General features: G+C 41.5%; 1 protein-coding gene across 1 annotated transcript in view; it reads left to right on the top strand.

Moving 5' to 3' along the window:
* The window catches only part of pdlim2 (PDZ and LIM domain 2 (mystique)), a 41,434-nt gene that overhangs the window by 582 nt on the left and 27,583 nt on the right, over positions 1–13,269 (top strand). The window contains exons 2-3 of the mRNA XM_034692347.1: positions 10,315–10,443; positions 12,343–12,494. Of these exons, the coding sequence (XP_034548238.1) occupies positions 10,351–10,443; positions 12,343–12,494 (245 nt within the window). The 5' untranslated portion in view covers positions 10,315–10,350. The remainder of the gene's footprint in view (positions 1–10,314; positions 10,444–12,342; positions 12,495–13,269) is intronic.

Raw genomic sequence — 13,269 nt, 5'->3', positions numbered from 1 at the left:
TGTTTGAAACTGCTCTGTTTTTATTATTTTAATGGGAGTACATGTGATTTATTAAAGGTTTATTGTTGTCTTGAAGCCTTCGAGACTCATAACTGTTCATAAAAAGTGTGGGAAAGCTGTAAGGCTTGTTAAATTATGATTGATGTCAAGTATGTGAGCAGTTAAAGAGTGCAGCACCCACATATAAGCTGTTTTGGCTAATGATGCATGTTGAAGTGGAAATTGAAAGTCAGACTAACTGACTGGAGACTTTCAGCCCACACACAGAGATTTCCGCAGTGTGTCTGTATTGAGGTGAGCAGGTATTCTTTTGCACATTAAGCAGTCAAGGTGATTTGTGGAGGGGCTGGACCAGGTGCAACCTCAGGAAGCATTATGTCAGTGTTTCTGTCACAGTGGTGGCCACACTGTTATCTTCTCTCTCCTCCTCTTAAAGTGGCCTGTTCAGGGTGGTGATGACTCTAAATTAGCAGGTCCACTTTAGTTCAAGTTCAAGCCAGCTCTCCAGTGCAGTAACTCAATGTTGTCCCTGTTTGAAGTGTCTAGACATTGATCGTCCCTCTGCTTCATTCATAAATAGATGGGCTTGTGAGCTCAGCAGGTTGGAAAGCACTTAAAGGTGTTTCTCAGAGTTTATGTAACCAGAACAGTCCCAGTGAAACCCCACTGCCTGCTGTTTGTGTACCTTCCCCATTGTGACTTTGCCTTTCATGTGCCTACTCCTAACCCTTCTCTCGCTTTATATTGTGTGTATTTCCTCACTTTCTGACAGGGAACACTTTGCTGTTCCGTACATAGAGGATACAGCTGAAACCATTAAGGAGCCAGGAACACACCACTGTAATTTTGGAAAGAGCAAAGCGGTTATCTTTTTAAGAAAACAGGGGAAAAAGCCAGAGTCGTAACTTTCCAACTTGAGGCAGGAATTTTTTTGTTTGTTTTACACTTGCACTGAGGTTTTCACTGAGGAACATTTTAGTCTAGCTTTGCAAAATACCACTGTTTCTTATTTAGCTCGGTGCCTAAAACTGGCAGCTGTGATGAGCATGTGCACCGTTCTACAGGAAGTCAGTAAGTCTGTTTTGTCTGAATGATGAAAGTGGTTTTCTGGCTCTTGTTTTAGCAGTGTGGTTTTCAGATTTAGCGACAGCAGAGGCGTCACAGGACTGTTACTTCTTTCACAGTGAGTTTAAAACAAACAAAAGTTTGTTTGTTTTGAAGAAGTGTCACAACAAAGGCAAGTAGTCCTAAACCAGCTTGTTTCTAATCTAAATGGGAAAAGTGTCTCAGTTGCATGAGTGAGGATGTGATGAAAAAAGTGCAGGTGTCTTTTTTGTAAGGTGGTGCATACATGTAAAGAGGATGTGGTTAACTGGCCTGATTTGCTATGCAGCAGTGGGAACAGCAGAAACATGATCTCTACATCAGGTTGGTGCAGAGGGAGATAAGTGAAGCTGGTACCACAGAGTTCTTATCTTCTCTACCCCATGGTGGACCCAATCCAGCTCACTGTAGTAATGCTGCGACAAAGCAATAAAGCTCTAATCTAAGAAAGTGTCTCTTTAAGATAACTTAGAGATTATGTAAGAGTATGGCATGGTAATAAATAGAGATGGACTGGCATTACATTATCTGTTAACACCAAGTGGCAACGTCCAACCGGGCAGCCAATGCGGAAGTGTTAAAAATGTAATAAAGTTGATCTTTAGAGCATCCAATGTGGTTCCAGCCAACGATTGGCTTCAAAACTGCGCTCAGATGGCTGACGTCACGGATACTACGTCCATTATTTATACAGTCTATGGTTAACACCCCATGTTTTCTATTGTCACACAGTAATTAGTCACGGTGTCAGATTTGTCCATTGACTGGAATTCGTAGCGATACCACATCCTGCATTTCAGGCTGTATCAAAAGACCAAGCCCCATGCCAGTGCTGATACTAGTTTTGGTATCAGAGAAACTCGGTTCACAACATCTGATAAGTGAAATGTGAAGAGTGAGATAATAAACTTTGCTCCAGCTCAGATAGAAACCCACTCATTGACACAGTGTTAGCTGAGGTGCACTGGAGAGACACTATTCAACTAGGGATGTCCTGATCAGCTTTTTGGACCCCGATCCAGATCAGATTTTTTAACATTTAATATTTGCAGATACCGAGTCTTGATCCGATACTTGTTTGCCTAGATAGTAGTTTCAAAAGAGGTAAGAGAGTTAAGTTTTTTTTAATCCTCTGACGAAAATACGTAATTAACAAAATAGCTCAAATATGTCTTCTGTTTGTTCCATTCAACTTAATCCAGCTATCATTGTTGTAAAACTCTCTCATCTTCTTTACAAGCTCTGCTGTATGAGCCCCTCGAAACTGAAATCTTCATTCATTTAACACTCTAAGTATTGATATTAATCCTTTTAGTAAAATAACGTGATCATATACTATGTCGTGCCGCCCAGCTCTCTGTAACAGTTATAGGACCGTGTTACAGCATGTTAAACCCTTCAGCAGCACGCATCAATGTTTTCTCACTGAACAGGGAGTAACCTCAAAAATTACAGGTATGCCCCCGTCTGTAATTATTGTGTTGACACATAAGCGATTAGTGATCTATATAATAATACAGACACCTATTAGCCAACACCCCTTTTGACATCATTTGTTGTTGTTTGATATTTCTCATCTCCCTGGTGACTGCAGCTCTGTCTGACCATATGGGTGTGATTTGGAGAATGCCTTGAATTTTATCTCACTGTACTCAGTTCAGGGAGAGGCCGGCTGCCGCATTCTTCTCCTTTTAATTCAGAGGGTGTGTGTGTGTCCAGGTAAGTGCCAACCAGTCAGGGCACTGCGTGACACACAGGGCAGAGTCATCAACACAAGAACTGCATCACTTGCTGAGGGCAGCGGAAAGTTCACGCAGGCGTGTGGGGCCAACAGCGAGAGAGCCCTGACAGGTGTGATTCACGCCGCGAATATTCCCCCTGCAGCCACAACAGTTCATCCGAAAGAGAGAGAGTGTGTGTGTGTGTGTGTCTCCTTTTTTTGCATCAAAGCGTCCGGCTGAATGTTTTGAAGTCTGTTATGTTCATCAGCCATTCTTTCAGTATTAGCACATTGGAGAGTCGGTGCTTGTTCAGTTCAGTGCGGTGGATTCTGGCCCAGAGTTCAAGGAGAAGACAAACAATCTGAGTTATGATCTGTAGTCTTTCAGGGAGAAGGTGAAGAGTTGGTGCTCAGGTGAGGCTGCCAGACCTTTTATTATACAGAGGTTTTGTTAGCTCCCCACTTAGTTAATTCAATCCCCTTCCACAGCAGTACATGTGGTCACAACGTGTTTTGACTAATGCTTCATTCCTTGGAATAAATGTGGTGTTAATTCTTGGGATTAGCTTTGTTTAACATGTGAATGGTAAGGGATTTTCTGTGTTGCACATGTGTATTGTTTGGCTGTGAGACTCATTCTTTCAGTTTACAATCTTAATATAACCGTCGACATGTGAACTGGTTGCTATAGTTGTGTTATGTGGACATGTTGATCAAAGTTAATGACTCAAAGAGGTGACTCATGATAGTATTTGCCACACATCAGCAAATTACGCACACACACACACACTCGCACACACACACACACACACACACACACACACACACACACACACTAAAGAACCTTTAACTTCACGTTTGGATAAACATGCTGAATTAAAGATTGCACATCAGTTTGGTGTAATGGTATGTCTACGTTCCTCAGTTTAAATGACAGCCAGGTTCACCGCCTCTGACCACCAGTGAGGTACACTAAGGTTTGTGGTATGTGTGTTTCTTTTTCTTAATTCTAGGGAGAGGCGTATGAAAAGCTACTTAAATACAGGTGATGTTTAGCATACACAATGTATTGTCTTTTAATTTGGCTCTTCCATATATTTTTTATGTAATAGTATAAATAAATACCCTAAACTGTCGACAGATTCATCTTTATTAAGATGTCAGAGTGGGATTATATATGTATTATTATAAAAGCCAATATCAATCAGTATACTTTATGTTTTGACACTAATGTAATCAATCCTTTGAGTTTTACCACCAGCCCAAAGTGTGTTATTGAGAACCTTTCCAAATGAAACCCCTCCGGCTGTCTGCATGTTGGAGCAGTGAGTCTAAAACCCCGCGTTTTGAACGGCCTGTTCTTCCCCTTCATACCTCCAATATCTCTCCTGCCTGTAGGGACAATCTCTTATAGATGTGACAAGTGCCAAAAGGCCTTGAACCTACAGTGTATCTACACGAAGGCTTAAACTTCCACTCCAGAGAGTGTAGAATATCTGAGCAGAAACTGACACACGGCTTGAACTTTACTCTCTTATATCTCACTGAGCCTTCCGCACAGACGCTTGATTTACACAAAGAGTGCCAACGCTGAGATTTGATCCTTCACCGTCCCAAATCTTAACATTTTGTTCGTGTCAAGATAGCTTTCACTTATATTTTCTGCCCGCACAAAGTTATATATTTTTTGGGCATTTTCACCTTTAATGGATAGGACAACTGAAGAGAGACAAGAAATGTGGGGAGTGGAGAGTGGGGTAGGACCAAGCGGCAACTTCCGGTCTAAAAATATGAGTCCAATGCGAAAGTGCTAAAAACTGCAGTTCATCGTGGATCCGCTTGAGGCTGGCTCCGGAAGTACCGGAAGTCACATACACACCAATTCAAAAAAGCTGATCTTTACAGCAGAAATAACCATGTTTACAGCCTGGTACAAAAGACGAGTGCAGTCTGGATAGCTCATTTCTCGATCGGCACACATTGTACCGGGGGTGAATGTTTTTCCAACGCAGCAAATTTTGAAGATATTGAGATTACGAGTCTTCCAATGAGAGGCACAGCTGACTTGATTGACAGGCGGGAACACTGTAGCTGTTGGCTAGGAGGCTCAGAGCCCGCCTCTTTACGTCACTATCACTCGACAGCAGCAATATGGCTGCCGCCGCCGATTGGCCTCAAAGCAGCGCTTCAGAAACAGATGGGTGACTTCACGGATACTACGTCCATATTTTTATACTGTCTATGGGGAGGAGTAAATTCAGTAAATGGTCAAGGCTGGAATCAAACCTCTAACCTCTGCGAGGAGGGCTACGGCCTCTGTGTATGGGGCGCACGCTAAGACCCCTAGGTGCCCCACACTTATGTCCATTTTGCGCTAATAAAACTTGATTGAATTCCACTGCGGCATAAGCTCAGCTGACCTCAACCGTTCATGGATTTTTAGCAGCCATTCACCCTACCGTTCACTATATGTAGCTTGATTTACCCAATAAAAACACATCTTTCTGCGTGTAATGAATAAACCTGCCTGTGGGATTTGGATGTCACCTGTCAAACTTGACACGTTACTCTACGTAGGAATGCGCTTTAGGAATGCCGAGAAGTCATGAACTTGTCCATTGTGTTGGAAGAGAGAATATTTCACTACACCTACTGCACCTGTTTCCATCTCCTCCAGCTCTCTCCCGGCTGGGCGGCTGATGCTGATCTGTGAGCCATAGAAATCACAACATGACTGGAATTCTTCTCTTTTGTGCTGGGCGTGTTCAATTGTAATCTCGAAATTGGTGTGGCAGCAAAGAGGAAGTCACCAGAACCAACTTCACTTTTTTATGGGAATCAGCAGCTCCCCACCAGTGTTTTGACTTTTGACAGGGCAGGTTTTATCAACGGGTTATCAGCAGCGTTTTGTTTGCAAAGTAGCCTTCAAACCTTTTCACCGGTCAATTAAGCTCAGACCACGGGTGTGCCACTTCCCCTCGCCACCGCTATGTGTTGTTTGTCAGCTCTGCCGCATACTTTCACTTTGACATTACCCTTCGCTAATGTTTTTTATGCTGCTTACACTGAACGTTTATGCAGAGAATTAGCAGGGTGCCTGTGTGATAATCGGTGCTGTTTTAGAGAGACGCTGCAGAGGCTCATGGAACTAATTGACACCCCCAAAGGCTGGGAAAGTTCGGGCAGCTGCTCCCTGTCATTATCACAACTGCACTTACTTCTGGAGGCCACAGCAATTAACAGAGCCTAATGGTGGGGAGCCCAGTAACCCTGCTAATTGGCCCAGACTAGTAATAAGTGAGTGGGCCTGCACTGCATGTACCAAACACTTGAGGAATGTGGGGCTGATTAAATCGACTGCTGTTTGTAGGGATTGAGGGAAGCAGTGAGGATGATGTCCCAGATCCACTCTGAGCTTTCTTTGCTTGCTTTTCATACTTCAAGATGATCTGATAACTGTATTATGCAATGTTTGTAATCATTGACAGGCTTTTATTGTTTTATTTACTGACATGGAGATCATGATTCACATTCCCCTGCTGGCCACAGATTGCATTTCTGTCTTTACTTAGTTTGCTGGTAAATTTCTAACTGAGATCAACAGACATTAACTTGTGATTAACTGTGACACTTACAGTATTAAGAGGTGTGGAACAAGGCAGAGCTGTAATTACATCAGAACTAAATGAGTATCTTCTCTGCTTCTGTGATACTTTCAGTAAATGTCTGTGTTACCAGAGAGTCTAATGTAATGGGCAGTTTGTCGTGATGATATGGTGAATCAATCCAGCAGGCACCAGCTCTTTTACAGAAAACAACAACCAACCATTAGGTGTAAGTTCTGCTTTTACTTCTGAGTGTTGTTGGAAGATGAGGCTATGTTTATGTTGTGAGTAAAGCAGTCTGATGTCAAAATGTTTGGATGTAGGCATAATTTTCAAAGAAGCAGTCTGTATTTAAGAGATGTGTCACTGTCTGTGTGCACTAGGGCTGTCAACGAATATTCTAAATTCGAATATATATTCGAATATTAAAAAAAAGCGGAGATTCGATTGTGAAAATTAATATTCGACTGTGGAAAAAAAACACATCAGCGGCTGCTTTGCGAGTGACGGGTCAGGGACAGGTCACAGGAGTCACACATGCACAGCGTGAAGCAGACGGCAGAGAGAAATCCTTCCGTCCCCAGATCCTCAGTGCGCTCTGAACGCGTCTTTTTCTCCGCTGGGAATATAGTGAATAAAAAGAGATCGGGCCTCTTCACATGTGGACTGTCTTCTTCACATGTGGACTGTCTTGTGTTTTTGGCAAATAACCTGTCCGGCCTAAGACCCTACATTGACAGTGGACTAAAAGAGCCACACAATCAGTGACACTGGGATAAAATGCAGTTTTTCCTCTCTTTTTTTTATACAAGCGCCAAGAATGTAAGTGGACTACTTTTTCGTTTTTAACTTTAACTTCAGTTAATGTTAATATTTGCTTGAATCACTGAATGAAGCCTGCCTATATTAGGGACAAGAGTCGGGACCTTTAATTGCTCGCACAAGTCTTGTTCAGCACTCACTCAGCGCATTACGCACAGAAAGGGGAGGGGGGCGAGCGAGCGAGCGAGATGTCTACAGTCTTAAAAGTGTTACGGTATAGACCATTAGGCCATTTACTTGTTTTGTAATGTGTAGGTATGTTTTAGCCATGTTAAATCTGAAATCTCCTTGTATTAGTTTGTCCACCTGTTATTGACATAATGCGCAAATATATTCGAATGGTTCGAACCTATGTTTTTTTTTAGAGCGAATATTCGTCATTTTGGAGCAATTCTGACAGCCCTAGTGTGCACCTACATGTTATTGGTCACACTAATGTCTCCATCTGAAATAAATGTGAATTTTCTCTGTGTGTGTTATATCGTGTAAGCCCTGGTTTGTTAATGAACCTGCCATTGCAAAGCTCATCATCACTGCCTGCCACAGAGCCCTGTGTTTGCACATGCAGTCTTTAGCGTATAAGAATATTTGGAATAGCATCACACGTTATTGTCATGCCAAGAAAAACATTCGCACGAACCCAACCATGCACTCTATTGTTTAAGTTATACAAATTTTTAAATTATATCTTTCCTTTAATTTTTGGTTAGTGTAGCTTGTCTTTTAAAGTATACTCATGTCTGGTTTTGGCAAACTTACATTTGAGGAGATTGTAAATGCTTTAGACGCCCCGTTGGAAAAACAGCTACAGGGACTCAATGATAATGTATTTAACAGGCTCTCTCTCATTGCCAACACCAGTGTTATGTTCTGCAACTATTCAAGTTATACAGACACCAAGTGTTTCAGGGGACATTATCATCTATGTCTTAGCTAACAACAACAATACTATTTTCAAAAATGCAACATAACCATCAACAACACCTACACCTACACCTACACCTACACCAACACCACCACCAACAACAACAACAACACTAACAGCAGCACTTATATCTCCAACAATAATACAACACCATCACAACACTGAAAATCTACAACACTGACAACACCAACAACACTGCTTCACAAAACTGACAACAACAACAATACTAAACACTGATAACAACACATTTTAACACTGATGACCACAACAAACAAGGCTTAACAACAACAGTATTTAAAATTGACAACAACAATGCTTTACACCGACAACAATTATGCTTAACTACACAAACATCAATTAAAACAAGGTTAACAGCACTTACAACAACAAAATCAACGATGGTTAACAACAACAAAAACAATGCTTAACAACACTAACAACAACAATACTTAGCACTTACAACAATAACAGTGCTGTACAACTATGACAACAATATTTACATGTAGAACATAAATATTTATGACAGCAACTACATAAACAACAGTAACAATCATAACACAAACACTTATAAAAAAAAAAATGTAATATTTACAACAATAGCAACAGTGCTTACTAGAACAACATATATGTAGCAGCAACTACACTAACCATGCCAACAACAGTAACTATCACCATAACACTAACAAAATCACAACAACCTTTACACCTACAGCAGCAGCTACTCAAAACCAACAACAGCTACAGTCTAAATAACACAAGCAACACTTACAACAACAATCACAATGAAATAGAGATTACCAACACAAACAAGAGCAACACTCAACCTCACTCATTACAACAACACCAACAACATACACAACAGTAATAGTCACAACAGGACTGATGCTAACACCTTTAACACTACCTACACCAACAGTGACAATGAAGAAATCACAACAATAACTTTGGAAGAAGTTGAAAGCGCTAAAACAAACTGGCATACTGATCAAAAGTTAACTTTGCAGTCAAACAACATTTGATGAATAGCTAATAATCCTTGTAACAGATTTATTTACAAAGTGGTCATTCACATGGATCCTTGTTGTTTACAAAGAGAAAAGCTTCACAGACTACTAGAGGAAATTGAGATTTGTCAGACAAAAGCATTTACCCTTCTGTCATCACCAATCATCATTATACAGCATGTAATATTTTAAAGGTTTAATTCTCACCAGGAGTTTGACATCTACATCTGTTACACGTCTGTCTTGCCATCAAGCTGTGCAGATTTGTGGTTCCCTAAAATTCTGTAAATATTCAAAATATGTTAGAATAATCGGTGCTGACAGTCCACTGCCAAGATATCATTCAGATGAAGGAATTTGTCTCTTTTAAAAAAAGGACATTGGCATTAAAGTCTGCAGATTAGTTTACAGTATGATTTGTTCTCCTTTTTATATTACATTAATCCCATTCCTGAAATCATGTTGAGTACTTAAACCAAATATCTAAATTCATGGTTTCAATGTACGTCGGTGTCTCCAATGATTTGATTTAAAAACTAGATTTACAGTCTTAGGATTCAAAAATGTGCACCAGACTTTGTAGAAAGCTAAATCTATAAATTTCCATGCAAAGTAAACGATACAAATTCAATATACCCCCCAAGGAGCAGCGCTACAAAACACTGAACTATAAGACGGGTTTATTTATGCAGCTCCATCATATAAACACGTCTCAAAGGACTACCAAACTACATGTCATATATCATTCTACACTTGTATACTGTAGAGATATACATTACACACAATGGTCACAACAAAACATACATTGTGCTTTTAAGACTTTTGTGTTTGTTTGTTTCGCTCGTCTCCAAACACCATTTGGATTTAATGAAACTCTTTAACGATGTTGGGTCATGTGTGTATGGTTTCAAATTCTTCCCATTCTTTTTTGATGTGGTTACACAATCCATGTCAAAGGGACTTAGGCGAGTGGAGGAGAAGTTTTTGCTGAGGATGAAAGGCGGCTTTGGCAAACGTTGATTGTCTTCACCTGCTGATCTGGTGTTAAGCCTATGTGATTCAGATATGTACATGTTGGATTCCCACCTTTTATTCTCACTTATGTTCACTGTTTCTCTCCATTTTTTTTAACAGAGATTTGACAAGTGAGTGTGCTGGACAGATCCCAAAATGGCGCTGACAGTCAACCTAATTGGCCCATCACCGTGGGGCTTCAGGATATATGGAGGAAGAGACTTCAAGAAGGCCATTACTGTATCCAAGGTACATGTCAAAAGCGCTAAGTTTCTTAACCTTGTCGCACCTTATCAAACCATATCCTCTGTTTTTTGAACGCTCAGCCTGTAATGGCATGTCACGCAAAGTCAACTTCCTCCTCACTACATCTCTCTTCTTGTCTTTGTTTTTGTCCGTCGACTTTTTCATACCTATTTCCTTAAGAACTGAACCCTTCAGAAAAGAATGGAAGTAGATTACATTAGAAGGAAACCACTGATTACAGTTACAGTGGAAGCTGAGGTGGGAGGTGGGGGGTTCCTGACCCCAGACTGTAGTGTGTGTTTGTGTTTTTGGTGCTAATGTGCATGCATTACCACGTGCATCAGTCAAATTGCACTTTAAGCACGTGTTTTTGTTTTTACAGACCAAATTTTCTGAGTCATTGTTTAAAATGGGGAAAATAGAATGGAAGAAGTAGAAACCTTACCACTGTGAGCAGCCAGCGCAGTAAACACCACCAGGAAAGCTTGTCCAGATTAACTTCTGCATGCCAGAGACACCCAGCTCTGCCCACTGCACATCCTGCTCTCCTGCCTGTTTTTTTCCAGAGTCTCACTCAGGAGCTCCTCAAACCCATACATGAAAAATTATAGCTCACCCATGGCAGGGCACCCATACTTCACATAGACACAGACACAGACTTCAAAAGCATTTATTGTTTGCCCCCTCTTAACAACGTGTGCTAGAAAAACAGGTTTTCTTCATGATTAATAGTCAGATTTTTTTACTGCTCCCTTTAAACAACACCAGCGTGTTTGCTCGTCTCAAATATCAAACAGATTCTCTGAAGTGACGGGATTCCTGCAGAGACAGAAACCTCTCCGCTGAGATCGGTTTGCAAAAGCCCAGTGTGAGAAACATCTTGTCTCATCCCCCCCTGCGCCCCGTCGTGAAGCAGCCACAGGGTTGGACCATCTAGAGTGTTTGGTGCTTGGCAGAGACACATCACGGATGCCCTCATTCTTTTATTCTGGTTGTCCTCAAAGATAGCTCGCCTCTGATTCACTTGGGCACAGGCCCTGGAAAAGAGCCCCCCAACTGCTCGCAGTGTTTATGTGAAACCAGGCATGTCCTGATCAGAAAAGGCACACACTATTGTGGGTCACCACAGCAACGCTTAATTGCCTCTGGAGTGGGCCCACAGACATGGCACCTCTGCCATCAAGCCTGCCAAAACAGACAAACAATGGGTCGACTGGCACTCTGTTTGCATCCATTTATATCTATTATTTTGACTTTTATCCTCTTTGTTTGGCTCTGTTTTTATGTTTTACTTTACATTCCTCATTTCAGTGCGCCTTTCTGTTTTGAATTATGAGGTGAGAAATGTTTGTGGCTAATGTCAGTCTTCTCTCTTAAGTTTAACTTGCGTTACTCTCAACGTTTTGCCTTTTGTTTTGGTATGCCTCTGTGTTTGTATGATTATGCTAAAGCTGAAAGTGGTGGTGAAGACGTTATGTCTCAGCCCATTACTCTGGAATTCCCTCTAATGTGAGGGTATAGCATTGGCTTTGACATGCATTAAGGCTGGATGCAAAGGTCGGACTCAGTCAAACCATCAAGTAGTGTCACACTAATGACTTGTTCCTCAGGGTGTCATGAATCTGTCTGCTGCTGTCCGGCACTTCCTAGTTCCATGTGTGTGAAGTGCCTTGGTGTCTGCTTGTATTCACGCTTTGATTTAATGAGCAATAATGAGAGACAAATACATTGAGAGTGTGGCAGTGTGAAGCAATTATCAACACCTTTTTTTGAATGTCAAACCCAGACAAATGATCCAGACACAGAGCTGTCCACGCCTGACAGATAGATGACACACAGTCAAAGTTATGTTCAGAGCATGACCTGGGGCCAGTAACTGCAGCTCATTCATCTGTTTCACAGGTCAACGGGGGCAGCAAAGCAGAGACGGCGGCACTGCAACCTGGTGACATTATCTTGGAGATCAATGGTGAAAACACAACCGACATGCTGAACGTCGAGGCCCAGAACAAGATCAAGAACTCCAAGACTCAGTTGAAGCTGCTAGTGGAGAGGTAACTCTAGAGATCGAATACTCCTTGTACCCTTAATTGTGTCATTAATCTCTGCATTTGTAAACAGAAATGGTCACTAAACATTTCCATGGAGCTGTTGCAGCTTAGCTCCACATCTAAACTACTTTCTGTAGTGAGTGCAGTTGCTCTAGCTTCCATCTTTCTTTACCCTGCTTTAACTTTATCATGCAAGCACTGTACAAACAACACAAGTGATTGTAATCAGGAGAAATGCCAGCATGTATGAGAGCCACACTGTTCCCGTCCCTCGTCCTCCTTAATAAACTCTGTTTTGAGAATAGTCGAGACTGCGTTTGGATGAAGGCGACTTGGCTTCTGAAAAAGGTTATTTTAAGCCAGGGCTGCTCTTGGCTGGCATTTTGATTAAAGGTCCTCCCTAAATTCTCATTTCTTGTCACTACTAGCCTATCACTTTTTTTTTTTTTTTTTTTAGTCCTCGTTTCTTATGCAAACAGACTTGTACATACACACTCTCACACACGTGCACATTCACACATTTCCTCCTTGGATGTCCCAGGTCCATGTGAGTGAATTTTTCCCTTCTGACCTCATGTCTCAGAGCAAGCCAGAAACAACACCAGCGCTCCTTACCCGCACAGGACAATGCCACTGTGCCATGTGCTGAATCCCACTCTGTGTAAATTCCCTACAGTTTTCAGCACCAAAACTCTTGTGTCACAGTCTACTGTCTGAATTTACTTCATGGAGGTCACACGATTAAGTGGGAAATAGACAGGTCCTTGAGAGTCGAGGG

Source organism: Notolabrus celidotus, chromosome 9 (assembly GCF_009762535.1).
Source record: "Notolabrus celidotus isolate fNotCel1 chromosome 9, fNotCel1.pri, whole genome shotgun sequence".
In the NCBI taxonomy this organism is placed as follows: Eukaryota; Metazoa; Chordata; class Actinopteri; order Labriformes; family Labridae; genus Notolabrus; species Notolabrus celidotus.
The sequence above is the reverse complement of the archived record's forward strand: the minus strand, read 5'-3'. Positions and strand labels throughout refer to the sequence as shown.